This window comes from Lissotriton helveticus, chromosome 4_1, assembly GCF_964261635.1.
Source record: "Lissotriton helveticus chromosome 4_1, aLisHel1.1, whole genome shotgun sequence".
Taxonomy (NCBI): domain Eukaryota; kingdom Metazoa; phylum Chordata; class Amphibia; order Caudata; family Salamandridae; genus Lissotriton; species Lissotriton helveticus.
In genome coordinates, this window is record NC_136063.1 from 702,811,056 (window position 1) to 702,828,223 (window position 17,168).

The window sequence follows — 17,168 nt, forward strand, 5'->3', positions numbered from 1 at the left end:
GCCTCGACAGTGGTGGTTCACAGACCTGCTCCATCGGTCTCTCCAACCCCACCTTTAGCTTCCATGTTGGCCAGACCTTCTAACGAAGTTCGGGGGGCAGATGGTGCACCCCAACCTCTCATCGTTGAGTTTGGCGGCATGGCTCCTGAGATAGTACAGTATGGACACTTGAACTTTCCTGACAACTGCATGGAGATATTCAAGGAGGCGAAGAGACCTTCCACGAGGACTTCCTATGCCTACAAGTGGAAGAGGTTCTTCATCTGGTGCACGTCCAAGAACGCTGATCCTACCTCCTGCAAGGAAGATGTCATCCTTCCATATCTCTTGCATTTGGCTTAATCTGGCCTTAATTTCCATTCTATTAAGGTTCACCTCGCAGCGTTAACTGCGTATAGGAAATGCCCTTCACAAACATCCTTCTTCCGGATTCCTGTAATCAAAGATTTTCTGGAGGGATTGAAGAAAGTATTTCCCCCTGTTAGACGTCCAGCGCCTTCATGGGAACTGAATGTGGCGCAGTCCCGGTTGATGAAGGAACCTTTTGAACCTATTCATAAGCTTTTCTACAGCATCTGTCCTGGAAGGCGGCCTTCCTTGTGGCTATAACATCGGCCCACAGGGTGAGTGAGATCCAGGCCTTGTGTTGCCAAGAGCCTTATACTGTGTTTCATGCGTCTAAGGTTGTCATGAGGACTCACCCTAAGTTTCTGCCTTAAGTGATTTTTATGTCAATCAGACGATCATTTTACCTACGTTTTTTCAGCATCCTTCCTCTCCGGCGGAGAGGTCTCTTCATTCCCTGGATGTAAGAAGGGTGTTTAAGTTTTACTTAGAAACGACCAAGGACATTCGTAGGTCAGACCAATTGTTTGCCAATTATGGTTCGGTCAGGACTGGCCTTTCCACATCTAAACAGTCCATCTCTAGATGGATTGTGTCCTGTATCCAGTTATGTTATGTTACCAAAAGGCTAACAAGACCTTAGGGGGTAAGCCTAAGGCTCATTCCACCAGGGGCAAAGCGGCTACAACAGCGTTGCTACGTAATGTTCCCATTGCAGATATCTGTAGGGCTGCCACGTGCCAAACACTACTGCCTGGACTCTGATGCCAGGGCAGACGCTCAGCTTGGGCAGGCTTTGTTGAGGAATCTGTTTGCACAGTAGGGGTTTTGTCTGTTTCCTCCACCGCTGTTTTGGTTGTTGGGATGGGCTTGCCATTCTATTCACAAGATTATGACTATACACAGAGATCCCCTACTAGAGAAGGACTAGTTTCTTACCTGTAACTCAAGTTCTGTAGTAGGGGTATCTCTGTTATAGTCATAAGCGCCCGCCCTCCTCCCCGGTGGATGAAACGATAAGGTACTGAATGCTACAGGCCTGGCTTTATACACCTTCAAAAAGAACTGAAAGTAAAAGGCCTTTGGCTGTGCATCCTGGATACTGAGGGTCTCTGGAGAGTTCCTGGAGAGTTCCTTAAAGGCACAGTATCCAGACACATAATGGCAGCCTATGGGGCTTGTCTGTCCAACCCTTCCTCTCTATCATGACAAAGGATTTTTGTGAAGGGGAGTTTCTCTAGGTGGGAAACTTTACAAAATGTGTAAAATTTAATATCATTTGGCTATCTTTTTCACTTCGAGATGAAGTGCTGGCCAATGTAGCCTTGTAGTTTTAGGCTGCATTATTTGTCTTTGATTTTCTCTTAAGTGTCTATGCAGGACTGCAGAAGAAGACAACTTAAGAGACTATTTCGATTGCTCCGGGGTCCCCGCACATGGGTGTGACTATTCACAAGATTATGACTATAACAGAGATACCCCTACTACAGAACTGGAGTTACAGGTAAGAAACTACTCCATGCAAATGTTGGTCATATATGTAACATCTCACAATCAAAAGTGGGCCTCTTTTATCCTGCCATTTTCATCTGTCTTTTCAAACCTGCCTCAGAAAGCCAGAATTGGGTATATTCATTTTACACACGATGAGACTGCTGGTAATTTCTTTCTAGAAGCAAGCAAACCCACCTTACATTGCAGCAGTCAAATAACTATGTGAATGTTTCTCTAAGAGGCACTTTTATGTTTATAAAGAGCAAGACAACCTCATACCACAAAGCAACACATGGCCTACACATCATAAACTCAATTCTCTGAATATTAACAGCAGAAATGTTTAGTGTGATCAGTCAAAACTAGGTACGTTTTCATTGGGATTGGGATTGGGATCTGTGCTGGCATTATTTTAATATTACCCCACATCAGTATATCTTAGAAGAATCACTGAGTACAGCCCCATGTCTTTTGATGGCATACAGCAACTACAGTAGTTGTCTGGAAGCTATGAAAATTGTATTTTTGTACTCTCTGTATATGCCACAAAAATGTGCTGATGGCCCTATTTATGTAACGGGGCCCAACTGGAACAAATGAGAAGGGTTGAAGAGGGCGCCTGCAGGCGGGGATGTGGCCAGCTGGGGACCTTCTTTCAAATAGTTTGGGAATGTGCACAGATCCAGCCCTACTGGCGTGACATCAATGACAACATCAATACTGTTCTGTCTGTGCAGCTCCGTGTGGAGGCCCGTCGATGTCTCCTCAACATCTGGGAACCAACTCATTTGAATGTTTGTTTGACGCAGTGGGTAACACTGGGGCTAATGCTGGCCAAGCGGAATATCGCCCAGCGATGAAGGGCACAGGTTCCACCTACGGCACAGGATTGGGAAAAAGACTTGGACTGGGCAATGTTTAGAGAAAAGACTGTATATATAGCACGTGGATGTCCCAAAAAATGGTCTCGTTTGTGGGGCCCGTAGAACTCCTATTGTGGAGAAATATGTCAACCTCCCTTGGCCCCTACAATGGATGACCCCCGTCACCCTAGACCTTCCATTATGTATGATTGTATTTTGTGATATCACCTACTGTATCAAAGATGCCTATCACACTGTTCTCTCTCTACTGTCATGCTAATGCTGATGCTTGTTTTTTCTTAATAAAAATGTTTTACAAAAAAAAAATGTGCTGGTGGGTGGAAAACCTTTATTCTGCATTAGCTTATCATAATGTGTATTTTTATGAAATTGTAAAAATGGTAATGTTACTCCCATAGGCCCCTCACATACAAACCTATCAGTGGAGGTGTCCATCCAATTTATTGATTTATTTACACCAAAACATCAGGAATGTTATGACACTAAGCTCAGTGTATGGAGACAAGCCCAGATTTGTCTGCCCTCAAACATGTATGTGTTGCAATGTCCCAATTGGCAGACTGTAAACATACCTTTAGTCAGGAGTGGGGCATGAGCGACGTTTTGGACTTGCAATGATAAATATTTCATGAGCACATTGTCCTATCCCAGAAAGAATTGTGGGCCAATTGGTAAAAAAGGGTTGTCTCGTTGGAAAACAAATTGTGAAAAACAGTTCCAATATGCTCTGTTTTGAAATCTGCAGAAGTTGCATTTTATTCTTGATTGCGCTCAATCTCCTGTCCAAAGATTACTGTCAGTAGACTATAAAACATCAGAAACATGGTTTATGTGTCTTGGGCCTGTCTTTTAAAATGCAAAGTTTGATATTCTTTCATACTTGCTCTGTGGATAGCGTACCTCATTCATAGAAGGGTTAGCACTGCCCCTTAGTGTTAAACGTTCCCCCCCACCCGAAGTTCAAGTCAAATTGTGCCTCTACTCTGGACTGTATGCTTTTTTTACTATCTAATTGGGTGTTTTATCTATTAACTATTGCCTTTTAATAACTTTTATCGGTGCTAATAATGGATATTGTATTTTTTTCGATATTATACAGAGACTGATCGGTTGTGATGGATATTTATCGGAATTATAATGTTATGTACTTTTTATGCATTTTTCTAATGTGAAATGAAGTTCATTGATTGATTGTATGTCTTCCTTTTAGTTGAAATATGTTGTTTTATATATTGTTTTAGTTTACTTGAAAGTAGTGCTTGCTTTTAAAGGAGACTTCTAACTGCAGATTCCACACCTTTTGATTATTCCTCAGGTGTAAGACTGGATCCAGAAACTTTTCAGCAGCGCCGTTGGTAGGTGGTGCCATGCAGCTCTGTTCAGAACCTATATAGGCTTAACTCCAGCTCAATTACATTGGTTTTGAGGCTGTTCACGCCCTCAGACACAGAGCTTCAACAACAAGTGGCTGTCACTAGTGTACCAATTTCCAAACTTGGGATCTTATTAATAGATAGAGTCCAAGTCACAGAGGTGGGGGGACGGGAGGGTCAGTGAGGAATCTGCAAAAGGTAAAGTCTCTACCAGAAAGCGAGGTACCAAAGATAAGTAACTTGTTCTTTTGATAAAGACTTTCCACTGCAGATTCCTTACCTTTTGAATAGATATGAAAGCAACATCTGTTTGGAGGTGGGTCTGTGAATGGACTCAAACCAGAACCCAGGACTGACTGGGTGAAATACCCCTCTCGGGGCATCTGGCTATCCAGACAGTGTGATATGTACAGATGGATGCCCACATAGCTGCATGGCAGATGTCCAGGAACAGGAACTCCGCTTACCAACACAGTATTAGTAGCTTTGTCTCTGAAGGAATTATCATGCAGCCCGCATGGAGGCCGCTTTTTTGTCTAATGTGTAACAGATCTTAATATATAGCACGATCCAGCGGGAGATGGTAGCCTTCTGCCCGGCCTTACTTTTGTCCGCTCAGACAAACCCTGCAAAGAGCTGATCGTCCATCCTGTGTTCTCTGGTACTCTCAAAGTAAAACCTCTGTGCTCTTTTGGGGGGCAAGCATGAAGTACAAACAATGGAATTGCTCCTCTTCCTTTACAGGGGTGCGATAGAGCAAAGAACGCAGGTAAGGTGATATTCTGATGACGTGGAACGGCATCACAGCTTTCTGCAAGAAAGATGCTCATGTCCACGGCACCAGTTCGACTAGGAAGAAGGAGGTGTATGGTGGGTTGGCACAGAGAACTTGAAGCTCACTTACACACCACGTCGATGTTAAGGCAATGAGGTACACAGTCTGCAGAGTGAGAAGCCGCAAGCGACAGCTATGAAGCTGCTCAAAGGGAGTACACAACAAATAAGTGAGGACCATTTTAAGGCCCCACTGAGGCATGACAAAGGGAGATGGAGCAAGGAGATGTTTTAGGCCTTTCAAAAAACACATCACAACTTGTGAGTTAAATAATGAAGTCTGAGCCTGCATTCCAAAAAAGACAGAAAGATGCCCTTTAACTGTGCCCAGAGCAAACCCTTGCCTGGTGAGAGACAAAACAACAAACATCAAATAGCTTTAGCTAGAGAAGGTCAATCTGCTGTGTGCCACACCAAGCCACATTTGTACCAACGACAGACGTGTACAGGTTTGGTCGAGAGATACTTGGCTGCCAAGATGACATTGTCATCATCCTAATTCATCGGCGCACTGTCACTGCACGCCTTCGAGTCCTGACTGGACCCCAGGCAAAAATGATTAGGATCTTTCATAGACATGTGCTTGTGACAGTCCTTACAGGACTTAAAACCTGTTGTTTTGGAACGTAACATTTCCCTTGCACACGTAAAATGTGAGAGATAAGGGGTCTCAGAGAGACTAGCGGTAGCTCCAGATTTGCATCTGGTAGCACTTAAACTAACGTACTGGCCTCACTTTTTTTTTTTTTTTTTAACTTTATTTTTATTGCAAAGTTAGACATTGTACATCCTACTGTTCTGGGTTACCCGCTAGTGCAAACAGAGAAACGCTTCACTTTCAATACAACACCATCATATCACAGCCATTTAGCCCACAACCCGGAGGTCGGGCGGCGTTAGTAACCAATGTCGCAATTAGCGTTTGTGCGGGGAACCCTAGTCTCTGCCTTTCGGAACGTCTAGCATCTGCTTTTTATAATTCCCTGTCCTCCAACTCTTCTAGGCAATCCAACCCATGCACTAAGTGGTATGTATGTTCAGGTACTGTCATTATGGTGCCCCGGCCTAGCGTCATACCCCTATCCCTTTCCTGTGAGCCTCATGTAGTGCCCGGCTTTTCAGCCACGCCTCATAGGGAGTCGCCAGCCTAAGTTCTCCAACGTATTAACCACCCATGGGGTTCTAATAAGTCCATTCTTTCTGCAATAACAATAGGTACCTTCAATGTCCCAACTAAACCCACCCCCCTCGAACTGCAGTTAGTGTGGGCCTTCTCTCCGTCTCTTAACATCTCAAAGGGAGGAAACCTGTAGGATCGCAATTATTCTTCTGTATCTTTTACCACATCGATAGTACCTTTGGCCTGGAAACAGGCGTTGGTCTCTCCTATCATTAAAAAGTCCACTCTTGATCCCTCTTTGCCGGAGAATTTTAGGCCGATCTCTCTGCTTCCATGGGTTGCTAAAATAGCTGAGGCCCATGTGAACGAGATGCTGGCTCGACATATGACCCTTAACAACATTCTGGACCCGTCGCAAAACGGCTTCAGATCGGGTCATAGTACTGAGTCAGCCTTGCTGGCCTCCACGGAGTACCTAAGATCTACTCTTGACGCCGGTCAGAGTGCAGCGCTTATATTATTAGACCTTAGCGCTGCCTTTGATACGGTGTCTCATGACATCTTGTTGTACCGTCTGGAGGCAATTGGGATCATGGATAAGGCCCTGGAATGGTTCCGTGCATTCTTGACGGATAGATCCTTCCAGGTCTCGGCACCACCTTTTCGGTCTCAAACCCATTCCATCTGCCAAGGGGTTCCGCAGGGCTCTGCGTTGAGCCCGACGTTGTTCAACCTTTATGTCCAACCTCTTGCGGCTGTGGCTAGAGAGTGGGGCCTAACGTTAGTTTCGTACGCTGACGATACTCAGCTGATTGTCACCTTGGCTGAAGGTCCCTCTGCGGCTGCCTCTAGGTTCAGTGATGGGATGACTGCAGTTGCACAATGGATGGCTGAAAATTGCCTTCAATTGAATGCCACTAAAACTGAGGTGATGCTGGTAGGGAAAACACCTCCCTTTGGAACAAACATTGGTGGCCAGCTTCCTTAGGCATTATGCCTGCAGCCAAGCCAGCGGTCAAGAACTTGGGAGTGTGGCTGGATACAGATCTAAATTTTCAGTGCCACACGAAGAAGGTGGCAGCGACTTGTGTGAGCTTGTTGAGGGGCCTTCGCCCTATTTTGAAGTTTTTTTTAGTGCGCCCGTTCGGCAGCTTATCATTCAGGCTACAATTCTATCGCGCCTAGATTACGCTAGCGCGCTATTTTTGGGCGCAAACAAAGCTGAGATTCTGCGTCTACAGCGAGTTCAGAAATCGGCAGCCCGAGCTCTTGTCGGACTGCCTCGGAGCTGTTCTGCTAGAACCACTATTAGAGCCTTACACTGGCTACCGATGCAAGCTAGAATCCAGTTTAAGGCACTCTGTTTAGCATTTAAAGTCTTGAATGGCACTAGCCCTGAGCTGCTCAGCGTAACTTGCGCTCCTTGGGTCAACATCTGGTAAATATACCCAAGTTCAGACTCTGCCGTGTTGGAGGACGCTCCTTTTGACTGTTGGCGGCCAAACTGTGGAACTCCTTGCCTGTATCTATTCGCAGCATCAATGAGCTTCTCCCTTTTCGGAAAGCCATTAAGACCTATCTTTTCCCTCTGACTTGGGTTCTTTTTCTCAGTTTCCTTTTCTGGTACAATGATACGGTTAGCGCCGGGACGCCCCTTAGCTGGGGCAGCTGTGCGCTCAAACAAAACATTAACATTAACATCTCACATGGAACAACTCACATTACTCTCTCGGTTTAGTCTCCCGCTGGGGATAGGTTGTCACTTAACACTCTCACTAGTTCTGCCCATGCTCGCGCTGCTTCTAGACTCCTCTCATTAGCTGTACGGGCTGCCTGGCGTAATCTGATCGTGCTCTCACTATGGGCCCACTTATGGAGTTCGTTCGCCCACCGCTTACTAGAAGGACCTTCCTTCGACTTCCAGTGCCAGGTGATTTTCCTCTGGGCCAAAATGAGGCCCAGGTCGATGAATTTACTGGTTATCTTGGTCGTCTTGGTGTAAGGAAACCAAAGCAACAAACAAGTCGCCATAGTATATTCCACTTGCCGCTCCGTAGCTTCATTAAGAAGCGTCCCTACCTCGGTCCAATAGGACCCCAGTTTCGGATATTCCCACATCATGTGGTCTAGTTCTACATCAGGCGCTAGGCATCTAGGACACGCTGCTTCCTGCACGTGGAAATATTTCCTGATCTTTCCCGGAGTTAGGTAAGCTCTATGTATTATAAAAAAAATTACCTGCTGAAACCGTGCATTCCTGCATCCTTTCCAGGTCCTCGTCATGATGCGACCCCAGGTTGTGTCCGGAATGGGCCTCCCTATGCTTGCTTCCCACTTCTGTTTGAGAATCGTCAGGGGTTCCAGCCTTTCATTCAGCATTCGTGTGTGCAGGCAGGTGACCGCCTTAACCATTCCCTCCACCATCACGACATATTGGGAAGCCATCGTGGTCTGCGGTTCTGATTGCCCCGTCCTCCAATGTTTCCGTATCGCAGTGGTAACAGCCATGTGCAAAAGGAAACCTCCGTCAGGAAGGCCAAATTGATCTTGCAGCGCCCTAAATGACAACAACTCGCCGTCGGCATATAAGTCGCCCACCATTTGTAACTCCAGCTCCTCCCTTTCCAGTAGCCGGGAACAGTCCCCTCCGTGTGGCAATGCAGTTAGCATGCCTAGAGGGATTTCGGGTGCATATGGGTGCACCACCCTCGCCCTCTTTTGACTTTTATTCCAGCACAACCTCAGGGTCTTCTCTTCCAGTGTTAAATCCCGGACTACTAGGTGCTCTTGCATAACTATATAAGAGAGGACATGCCTCTGTATCCCCGATCCGCGAGCTTCTTCTGGATCCCTAAATTCCCGTGCTACATTCTGTGTAAGGATCTGCAGCTGCGCCGCCAGATAATAAAGTTCGAAGTTAGGGACTGCTAGTCCCCCCTCCTGTTTCGGCCTTAACAGCGTATACAGTGCCACCCGTCTCCGTCCTGTCCCCCATAAAAAATCAATGGTAAGTGTCCGCAGTTCCCGAATATATCGAGGGGGCACCCATAGCGGGAGTGTACGGCAGTAATAAAGCAGACGCGGCAAGGCCACCATCTTGAGCAGTACAACTCTCCCTAATACCGAGAGGGGCAGTGTCGCCCAGAACGCCATATTGCCCCTCAGTGCTCTTATGCAGCGCCCTACATTTCCTTCCAACATATCTTCCGCCTTGTGAAATATCCGAACACCCAGGTAGGTGAAGCACGAGCACTCCCACACCAAACCAGCGGCCAGTTGCAGCTGGGGCACATCTGCCCTTAAAGGGAAGACACACGTTTTACTCCAGTTCACATGAAGTCCCGATAGTCTCCCAAAGTCCGATAGCATGCTCACCGCACCTTTCAGGGTGACCGTCGTGTCCGCTAGGAACAGCAGCAAATCATCCGCATACAACGATATGTAATGCGGCAGTCCACCGCAAACCAGGCCGTCATATGCTGTCCCCGACATGGCGCAGACCGCCAAGGGTTCTATCGCTAACGTGAACAACAGTGGCGAGAGCGAACACCCCTGTCTCGTGCCTCTCTGCACCGGTTATTCCGGCGATATGGCCGAGCCCAGACGCACCCTAGCAGCCGCGGAGGAGTACAAAACCTTCGTCCAGCGTCTAAATCGCTCGCTTAATCCGAATTTTCCCAAAACCCTGTCCAGATATTCCCATTCGAGGCTTTCAAACGCCTTTTCTATATCCACTGATAACACAGCTGGCGTCGCCTCATCCCCGAGGTCAGTACTCAATACTCTTATAAGGCGCCCGACATTATGCGAGGTGTTCCTAGTTGGTATAAACCCCGCCTGATCCTCATGAACCAATGCAGTCATGTGGGGCAGTAATCTTGTAGCTAAAATGCAACTTAGTATTTTGTAGTCCACCGTTAGCATAGACAGCCTCAACAAGAGGACGACCAGTGCCACCCTCATGGATTCAGGTAGGTGGCCCAGCTCCATCGCCTCATTATAGACTTCCTGCAGTTGGGGCGCCAGGGTATCAATGTACGTCATATAAAATTCTATGGGGAGACCATCTACCCCCGGGGTCTTGTTTCTGGCCATATGCTTGATTGCTCCCCTGATCTCAGCTATAGTGACAGCCTGACCCAGGTTTTTTGCGTCCTCCTCCTCTAGCTGCGGTAGCGCAATCCCCGTCAGATAATGCTCAATATCTGGCGTATCCGCCTCTAAATGACTCTGGTATAGGGTTGTATAGTACCTTAGGAAGCGGGAGATAATCTCAGTCTGAGAATAGACCATATTCCCCGATTCCAATCGGACACTCAGGACCAGGGAACCCCTGTTCTTGGGTTCGCCATTCTCGCCAGGAGCGTGCCTACCTTATCCCCCTCTGCATGTACCTTTGCCCTATACTGCTTATAATCATAACTACGCAGCCTTTCTGTCTCAGTGGCCATGAGCTCCCTAGCTGCCAGAAGCCGATCCTGCAACTCCCTCTGTTCTGGTCTCAGCTTCTCAACCTCCCTCAGTGCCTCCTCCGCTTTCCTGACATCATTTAACACCACTGTCCTTTCCCCCATATATTTACTGATGCATAACCCTCTTATCACCACTTAAAATGCATTCCATTCCATTCCTCTAGCAGAGGTCGAGTTCTTATTTATAGTAAAAAACTGTTCAATACCCCCTTAGATATCATCTCTAAAGGCCTGACCTTCTAGTGTGTCTGGGTTTAATCGCCAGGTGGGAACCTCTGCCCTCACCCGCTGCCATGTAAAGGATACCAACTGTGGGTTATGATCTGATATTGTCCCCGCCGAATACTCTGAGTGTGTCGCCAAGGGCGCCATTGTTTGGGTGCATAAGATGGTGTCAATTCTAACATGTAGCTCGTGAAGAGCAGAAAAGAAGGAATAATCCCTATCTTCTGGGTGTTGCACTCTCCATATGTCAGTCAGCCCCCATCCGCTCTCTTCTTCGCTATCTTACGGACCTGGGAGTCCCCCAACGGGGGGTGTGACCTATCCAGCGCTACATCTGTAAGTGAATTAAAGTCTCCACCCAAAATCACCTGGCCAGACAGGAGATGTGCTAATTTCCCAGAAATGAGGTCAAAAAATCGGGGTTGGTCCGTGTTTGGTGCATATATGCTACATAGTACCACCTCTCTGTCATACAATCTCCCCGCTACCGCTACATACCTACCCTCAGGATCTATCATGGTATTCGCGGCCTGGAACGGAATCCCCACCCGCACCCATACTAAAACTCCCCTGGCGAACGCAGAATTAGTAGTGCCAAACACCTGACCTCTCCACCTCCTCTGTAGCGCAACACATTCTTGTTTGGTGAGATGGGTCTCCTGTAGCAACGCTATCTGTACTCCCCTCCTTAGCAAATATGCATGTACCTGGCGACTCCTTGACATAGTATGTAATCCACGCACGTTCCATGTAATACATTTCAACTCAGGTAATGGTCCCATTGCAGCCTCCCCAGTCTACTTCCTCCTTTATGGTCCGTGTGCCCAAACCAGCGCTGCCAAACCCCAAACACAAAACACCCCGCAAAACTTCCATGTCCCACCCCCCCAGAACAGGTCCCAATAACACATTATCAGTCCCCATCCAAACTACCCTAACAAATCACACAGTACTATCCTGCAGTAGCCACTACAGGCTGCCTTAAGGACAATGGGGTTGTGGTCCGGCCCGACAGGTGGCAGCTCCCGCGCCAGCCCCCATCCCTCAACATCCCGCAATAAGGCACAGTAATAAAGTTCACAGTTGTTACCAGTCCCCCCAATGTCTCCATTTTCAGTTCGTCATCCGTGAGATTTAATCAGCGAGAAGCAACCTACAAATCATCAGCCGATCTAGGCGTCACCTCCTGGCCTTTGGTGCTTTCATCGTCCGACAGTTCTGAGCCAGAGCGTCTCCTGTCTCCTTCAGATTCTGTCCCCTTGGCCGAGTCCTCTTGCTGTGAACCAGTTATCATCGCTGTAGCCTCCAGAGCTCCTTGCTTATCAGCCACCATCTGCGCACGCTGCAACTCCCTTTGTAGTCTATTTTTCTTGCGGAGGCGCTGTGATTGGCGCATCCGTGGCGGCTTGGGCATCCCTCATTCACCCATAGTCCTACGATCCGTGCCTGCCCTGTACCTTTCAAGCCATGACCAAGCTTCCTCTGGCGTCTTGAAAAACTGCGTCGACCCATCCAGTATCACCCTCAATTTAGCGGGGAACAGCAACGAATATTGTATGCCTTCATCCCTAAGCTCTTTCTTAACAGACAAGTATGTATCTCCTGGGTTTAATCCGGGAAGATCGTCACAGCGCTATTGTCTACTTGGAAAGGACCTGTCGCGCATGCATTTTGGATTAATAGGTCCCTATCCTTATAATGGAGAACTCTGGCCACCACAGGGCGGGGAGGGCGGCCCGGCGCAGGCGGCTTGGCTGGGACCCTATGTGCTCTCTCGAGTGTAAAGAAAGGAGAGAGACCCATTGGGGCAACGGTAGTCCTAAACCAGTTTTCCATATAAGCCACCATGTCTGTCCCCTCAATTGTTTCGGGCAGGCCCACAACCCGGACGTTGTTGCGCCAATTGCGACTTTCCGCGTCTTCAGCCTTCTTTTCCAGGGTCTCTAGTCGCCTCAGTGCATCTTTCAATTTACGTTCTTCCGTAACTACCGCTGGTTTGAGGTCCTGAAGGATCAATTAGGAGTCCTTGACCCTATCCACTAATTTCGAATGATCTGCTCTTAAAAGCCCCAGTCCCGTCGCAACTTGAGTTATGTCCTGATGGAGGGACTCCTTTGTTGCCGTTATTGCGTCTAGGATTTGATCAAAACGTTTGTTTAACCTCTGTTCCGATGACGATGTCTCAACGTTTTCTCCGTCTCCATGGGCCCCCGCGGGGTCCACTTCCTCCTCCTTTCTACCTGTGGGCTTCATGCCTTATTATCACGTAGCCCTCTTCTTCGTCACCCGACCTCGACTAGCGCAACAAGCCCTCGTCGACTACTCTCAAAGTGAAGAGCTGGGCCTTGACCTGCGCAGCCCACTGGGGATCCACAGTATTCAGGGTAATGCTCTATAGCTTCCACTCCTCGCACTGTTCATAGAAGCAGCGTAGTCCACCACCTCTCCTCTTAATACTCTGGGGCCTCCAACCATGTAGATCCCATTATATCTTTGTGATATCCCGGTTCCGGTGCCTCTCCTTCAACTACCGTCCGCTGCAACCGTCACTCCACTTCTAGGCCAGCTCCTCCGGCCCTCCCGAGAAGGACCCCCGATCCCCGCGCCGGCACACACCGAGTCTCTCCGATCAGAGCTGCTACCTCACCCCCGGTTTGTGAGCACGACGGACCCAAGCTGGTCACAGGCCGTTCCTCTCTGCACTCCAGTGCCCCTGTCTGTGCTCTATTGTGGGGTTTGCTCCTTATTGCTCGCCGCTGCCGCTCCTAGGCTTCATCGTGGGCGCACGTCGCCCGCAGCACCTCCGCCAGCTCTCCACTGCCCCCGGCTGCCCAGCGCCACGAGCCTGCTCCCGCCCCCACCTCCGCAGCGCCAAGAACAGGCCCGCAGCACTGCAATCACCGGCGGCCCCAGGAAGGGAGCCTTAACCACCACAGCTCCAGTCGTCCTGCACCGGGGCACCCCTGTATTCGCTCCGCCGTCCTGATCCCTCTCGGCCTCCGAACGTCCGTCTCCAGGCCTCCGCGGGTATACCGCGCTACCGGTGCCCTCACGGTGCAACAGGGGCTCCTCCATCCTCATGTCCGTCCCCGTTCCTCCGCTTTTGTGTGACAGCACCGCAGACCAGTCAGTGCCCCTTCCCCGGTCCGCTCCGTGCCTCTTTGCACCTTCAGATTAGGGCCAGTACACCGATGCTGTCACTGCCGTGGGCGCCATTTTTGTTGCATCAGCAGCCCCCCTTCCAGGGCGATTTACAGCCTGCCTCTGCCCGTAACAGCCTCCTAAGTTCGTGTGGGGCGGTAATATGCCAACCGCACCCTCTCTACAGTCCTTCCGCAGGAGCGCACCCCAGCACCCGGTGCAGAGGGGTCACGGACTAGCTCCCCCGGACGGGTCCGGCCGCCATCTTACATCTGCTCCTCCTGATGCACCGACAGAGACAAACCCACAGCTCAGGGGCGCCCGGAGACACCAAACCGCATCCCGGTGGGCAGAAAGGTCTCCGAGCACGTTCCGACGTCCGTTTCTGCCGTTATCACCGTTACCCAGACAGTATTTCAGGATAATCAGCGGGATCAGGGACGGAGCTCGCTGCTCACGCCGCCTCCGCCATCGGCGCCCAAACCACGCCCCTTCACGTACTGGCCTCACCATGCAGGAATGGCACCTATGTCGGTTCTGGACATCATTTCCGAAACTGAATGGCATCAGTGCAGAGCTGCATGGGTCCACCTGTCGGCTCGCAGAAGTACTGCTGAAGAGTTCTTCGATCCAGTCTGATACCTGAGGAATAGTCAAAAGGTGAGAAACCTACAGTTAGACATATTTTATAATTGTAGAGCGTTACTGAATGTATGTAACTTGTTCTTCACAAACATTAAAAATGACTGCTTGTATGTTACATGCTTTTGGAATTAGTTTGAGCAATAGGCGCAAACAGATACATTGTGCTTTGAATCCTGACTTCCAATTTACAACTGTAATGAAGAGATGGAATTATAGTTTTGGATAAAGTTTTCATTTGAACATGTGTTTGTGTATAACTAAAGGGGTGTTTATGTGCATAACTAAAGAGAGGATTAGAGCTGTTAAACTTTGGACCAGCATCTAATCATTCATTGTAATAATGAATCTGTCAATTATCTTATTTGTTACTGATACTGGATTAACATTTTTAAAAATCTACAGGAATAGATACAAAATATTGTGGCCCAGTTTCAACATGGCCTTAAAACCCTGAGAGGAAGGGTAGATTACTGTGTGAAACACATTGTGGCTTTATAGTGTTGGTTGTTATTGTTAATGCTGCTGAAATTATATGCTGAAAATTGTTTTTGAAGACTTTTAAAACAGGACACAGCGATGCGACTGAATTGAAGTTGATATGATGAAAGCACCTCACATAAATAGACTATTTGATGCCAGTATACCTCCAGCTCTGGAATTAATTATGTGAACCTCCTTACTGTGTTAGTGAGGTACACTTTATAAGGTCAACAGGTGTCCAGTCTATCAGTCATCATCTGGAGTAAAATCCTTCTTGAATGTGGGTCGCGCAGTACGTGGGCAGAAGAAGAGATTGATAAAGTGCGGTATGAAGAGGCAGAATTAAACTATACACTGTTACCTGTCTTGTCGTAGTGCTACCTGAAAATATGATACCCCTAAGAAGGAATTGCTCTCAATGTATTCACCTTGGCCTTCAAATACAGACTAGATTTTCTTTGTATCAAAATGTGTTATTCAAAAATGTAAGTTGGAAACATGAATGAGCATAGTAATATGTGTTTTTTCTCTTGATAGGGTGTTGCTAAAGATGAGATCCTAGCCAACAGATTGCTAGACTTCCTGATGAAGAATGCTTTCCATGATAAAAGAGCTGTCTTCAGACATAACCTGGAGATAATAAAGACAGTTTTGGAGTGCTGGAAAGATTGTCTTTCTATACCTTACAGGTAATCAGGGTTACGCTGGCATCTTATACAATTTTCTGAGTGTTTTGGCAGGAAGTGCCATGTCACCGCAGTAGGCAGACGTGTGAGGGATTTCTTTCACAAATCGAAGACGATTAATTTAGACCAGTGGGCCCTTAAAAACATAATTCAGGTTCTCACCCATGCTCTATGCTGCTTCTTCTCCACCCCCTTCATACATCTTTATGGTAGTACTTTTAAAGTTTCCTAAGAGTGACGCAGTGAAGGGAGTACTCTCTGCGTACAAAGGAAGGTGGGAAAGATTTACAGCTGACATTTATAAACCCTAAGAAAGTAGGCGGGTACATGCCTATCCTCCACTTCTGTTCTCTTAATGAATATTGGGAAAACAAAATTCTAATTTGTTCTGTTCAGCAGATCCTTTGTGCTCTTCTAGTTTGAGACTGGGTGATCTTCTTATGTACCCCAAATTAGTTTTTTCGGGTTCTAATTTGAAAATGTCTGACACTTTCTGCAATTAACTGCGGAGGTGAACACTCACGTTTGTGATCCTCCCTTTTGATATTTCGACTGCACCAACAGCGTCTGCACACTAATGACAGTGGTGGTCATAGCTTATCTCTTCAGAGAAGGGTTTCATGCCTACCCAGAACTGAATGATGGGTTGATCAAGTCTTCTTCCAGCCAGATTATGCTGCGTCTTCTGAATACAATAAACTTTTTACACAGTTTAGGTTTGTCTGTCAATGTAGAAAAGTTCTCTCTGATTCCTTCCTAGAGAATGAAATTCATGTGATGGATCCTAGACACTACTCTACAGCCCCTTTTTCCTCTGCCAGATAGCATAGCTGACATTCAGCATTTGATGTCCCACTTTTCCAGCAACCAGGTCCTCCAGACCAGGTCTATCAGTCGAATGTTGGGTCTGATGGCCATGTTCATTGTTTTATTCCCTCATGCCCAGCTTCAAATAAAAGCCATTGCAGTGGCAGGAAAGCTGGAATAAATGTTATGGTAAGGTAACATACCAGATTTAGTTGTTGAAGATGTTAATTTGTCAACGGAAGTGGTGATCCCTTCAAAGAACTCTTTTGTCTTCCTACCCTGCTGTTGACAGTGGCTATGGATGCTTTGAAGATGGAAGGTGTAGTATATTTGGGTGAAAATGCAACAACTGATTTACAAAGCCCACAAGAGAGGCTTCACCTACATCACCTGAAATGCTGGAGTCCTCACCCTTTTGCCTGTAGACTGAGTGCAGAGCTCTCATAGGGTACTGTTTTCCATCAGACTTTATGAAAGTTGTCCTGGGCCCAGGTGACCTTCAGTGAAGGCTGTTTGTTCCGGGAGTTGAGGAATTTTCTCCTCCTGGTTAAACTCCTTTCTGTAGAGGTTTATTAATATTTCAGTTTGCACAGCCCCTAGTTTGGAAAGTGCTCAATGTTGGTACTTAGGGTGTCAAATTACAACAACCAAAGATGTGCATC

General features: G+C 47.6%; 1 protein-coding gene across 1 annotated transcript in view; it reads left to right on the forward strand.

The window, feature by feature from the left end:
- PRKDC (protein kinase, DNA-activated, catalytic subunit) overlaps positions 1-17,168 on the forward strand; it is a 3,158,350-nt gene that overhangs the window by 1,251,393 nt on the left and 1,889,789 nt on the right. The window contains exon 50 of the mRNA XM_078687323.1: positions 15,551-15,702. Within this exon, the coding sequence (XP_078543449.1) occupies positions 15,551-15,702 (152 nt within the window). The remainder of the gene's footprint in view (positions 1-15,550; positions 15,703-17,168) is intronic.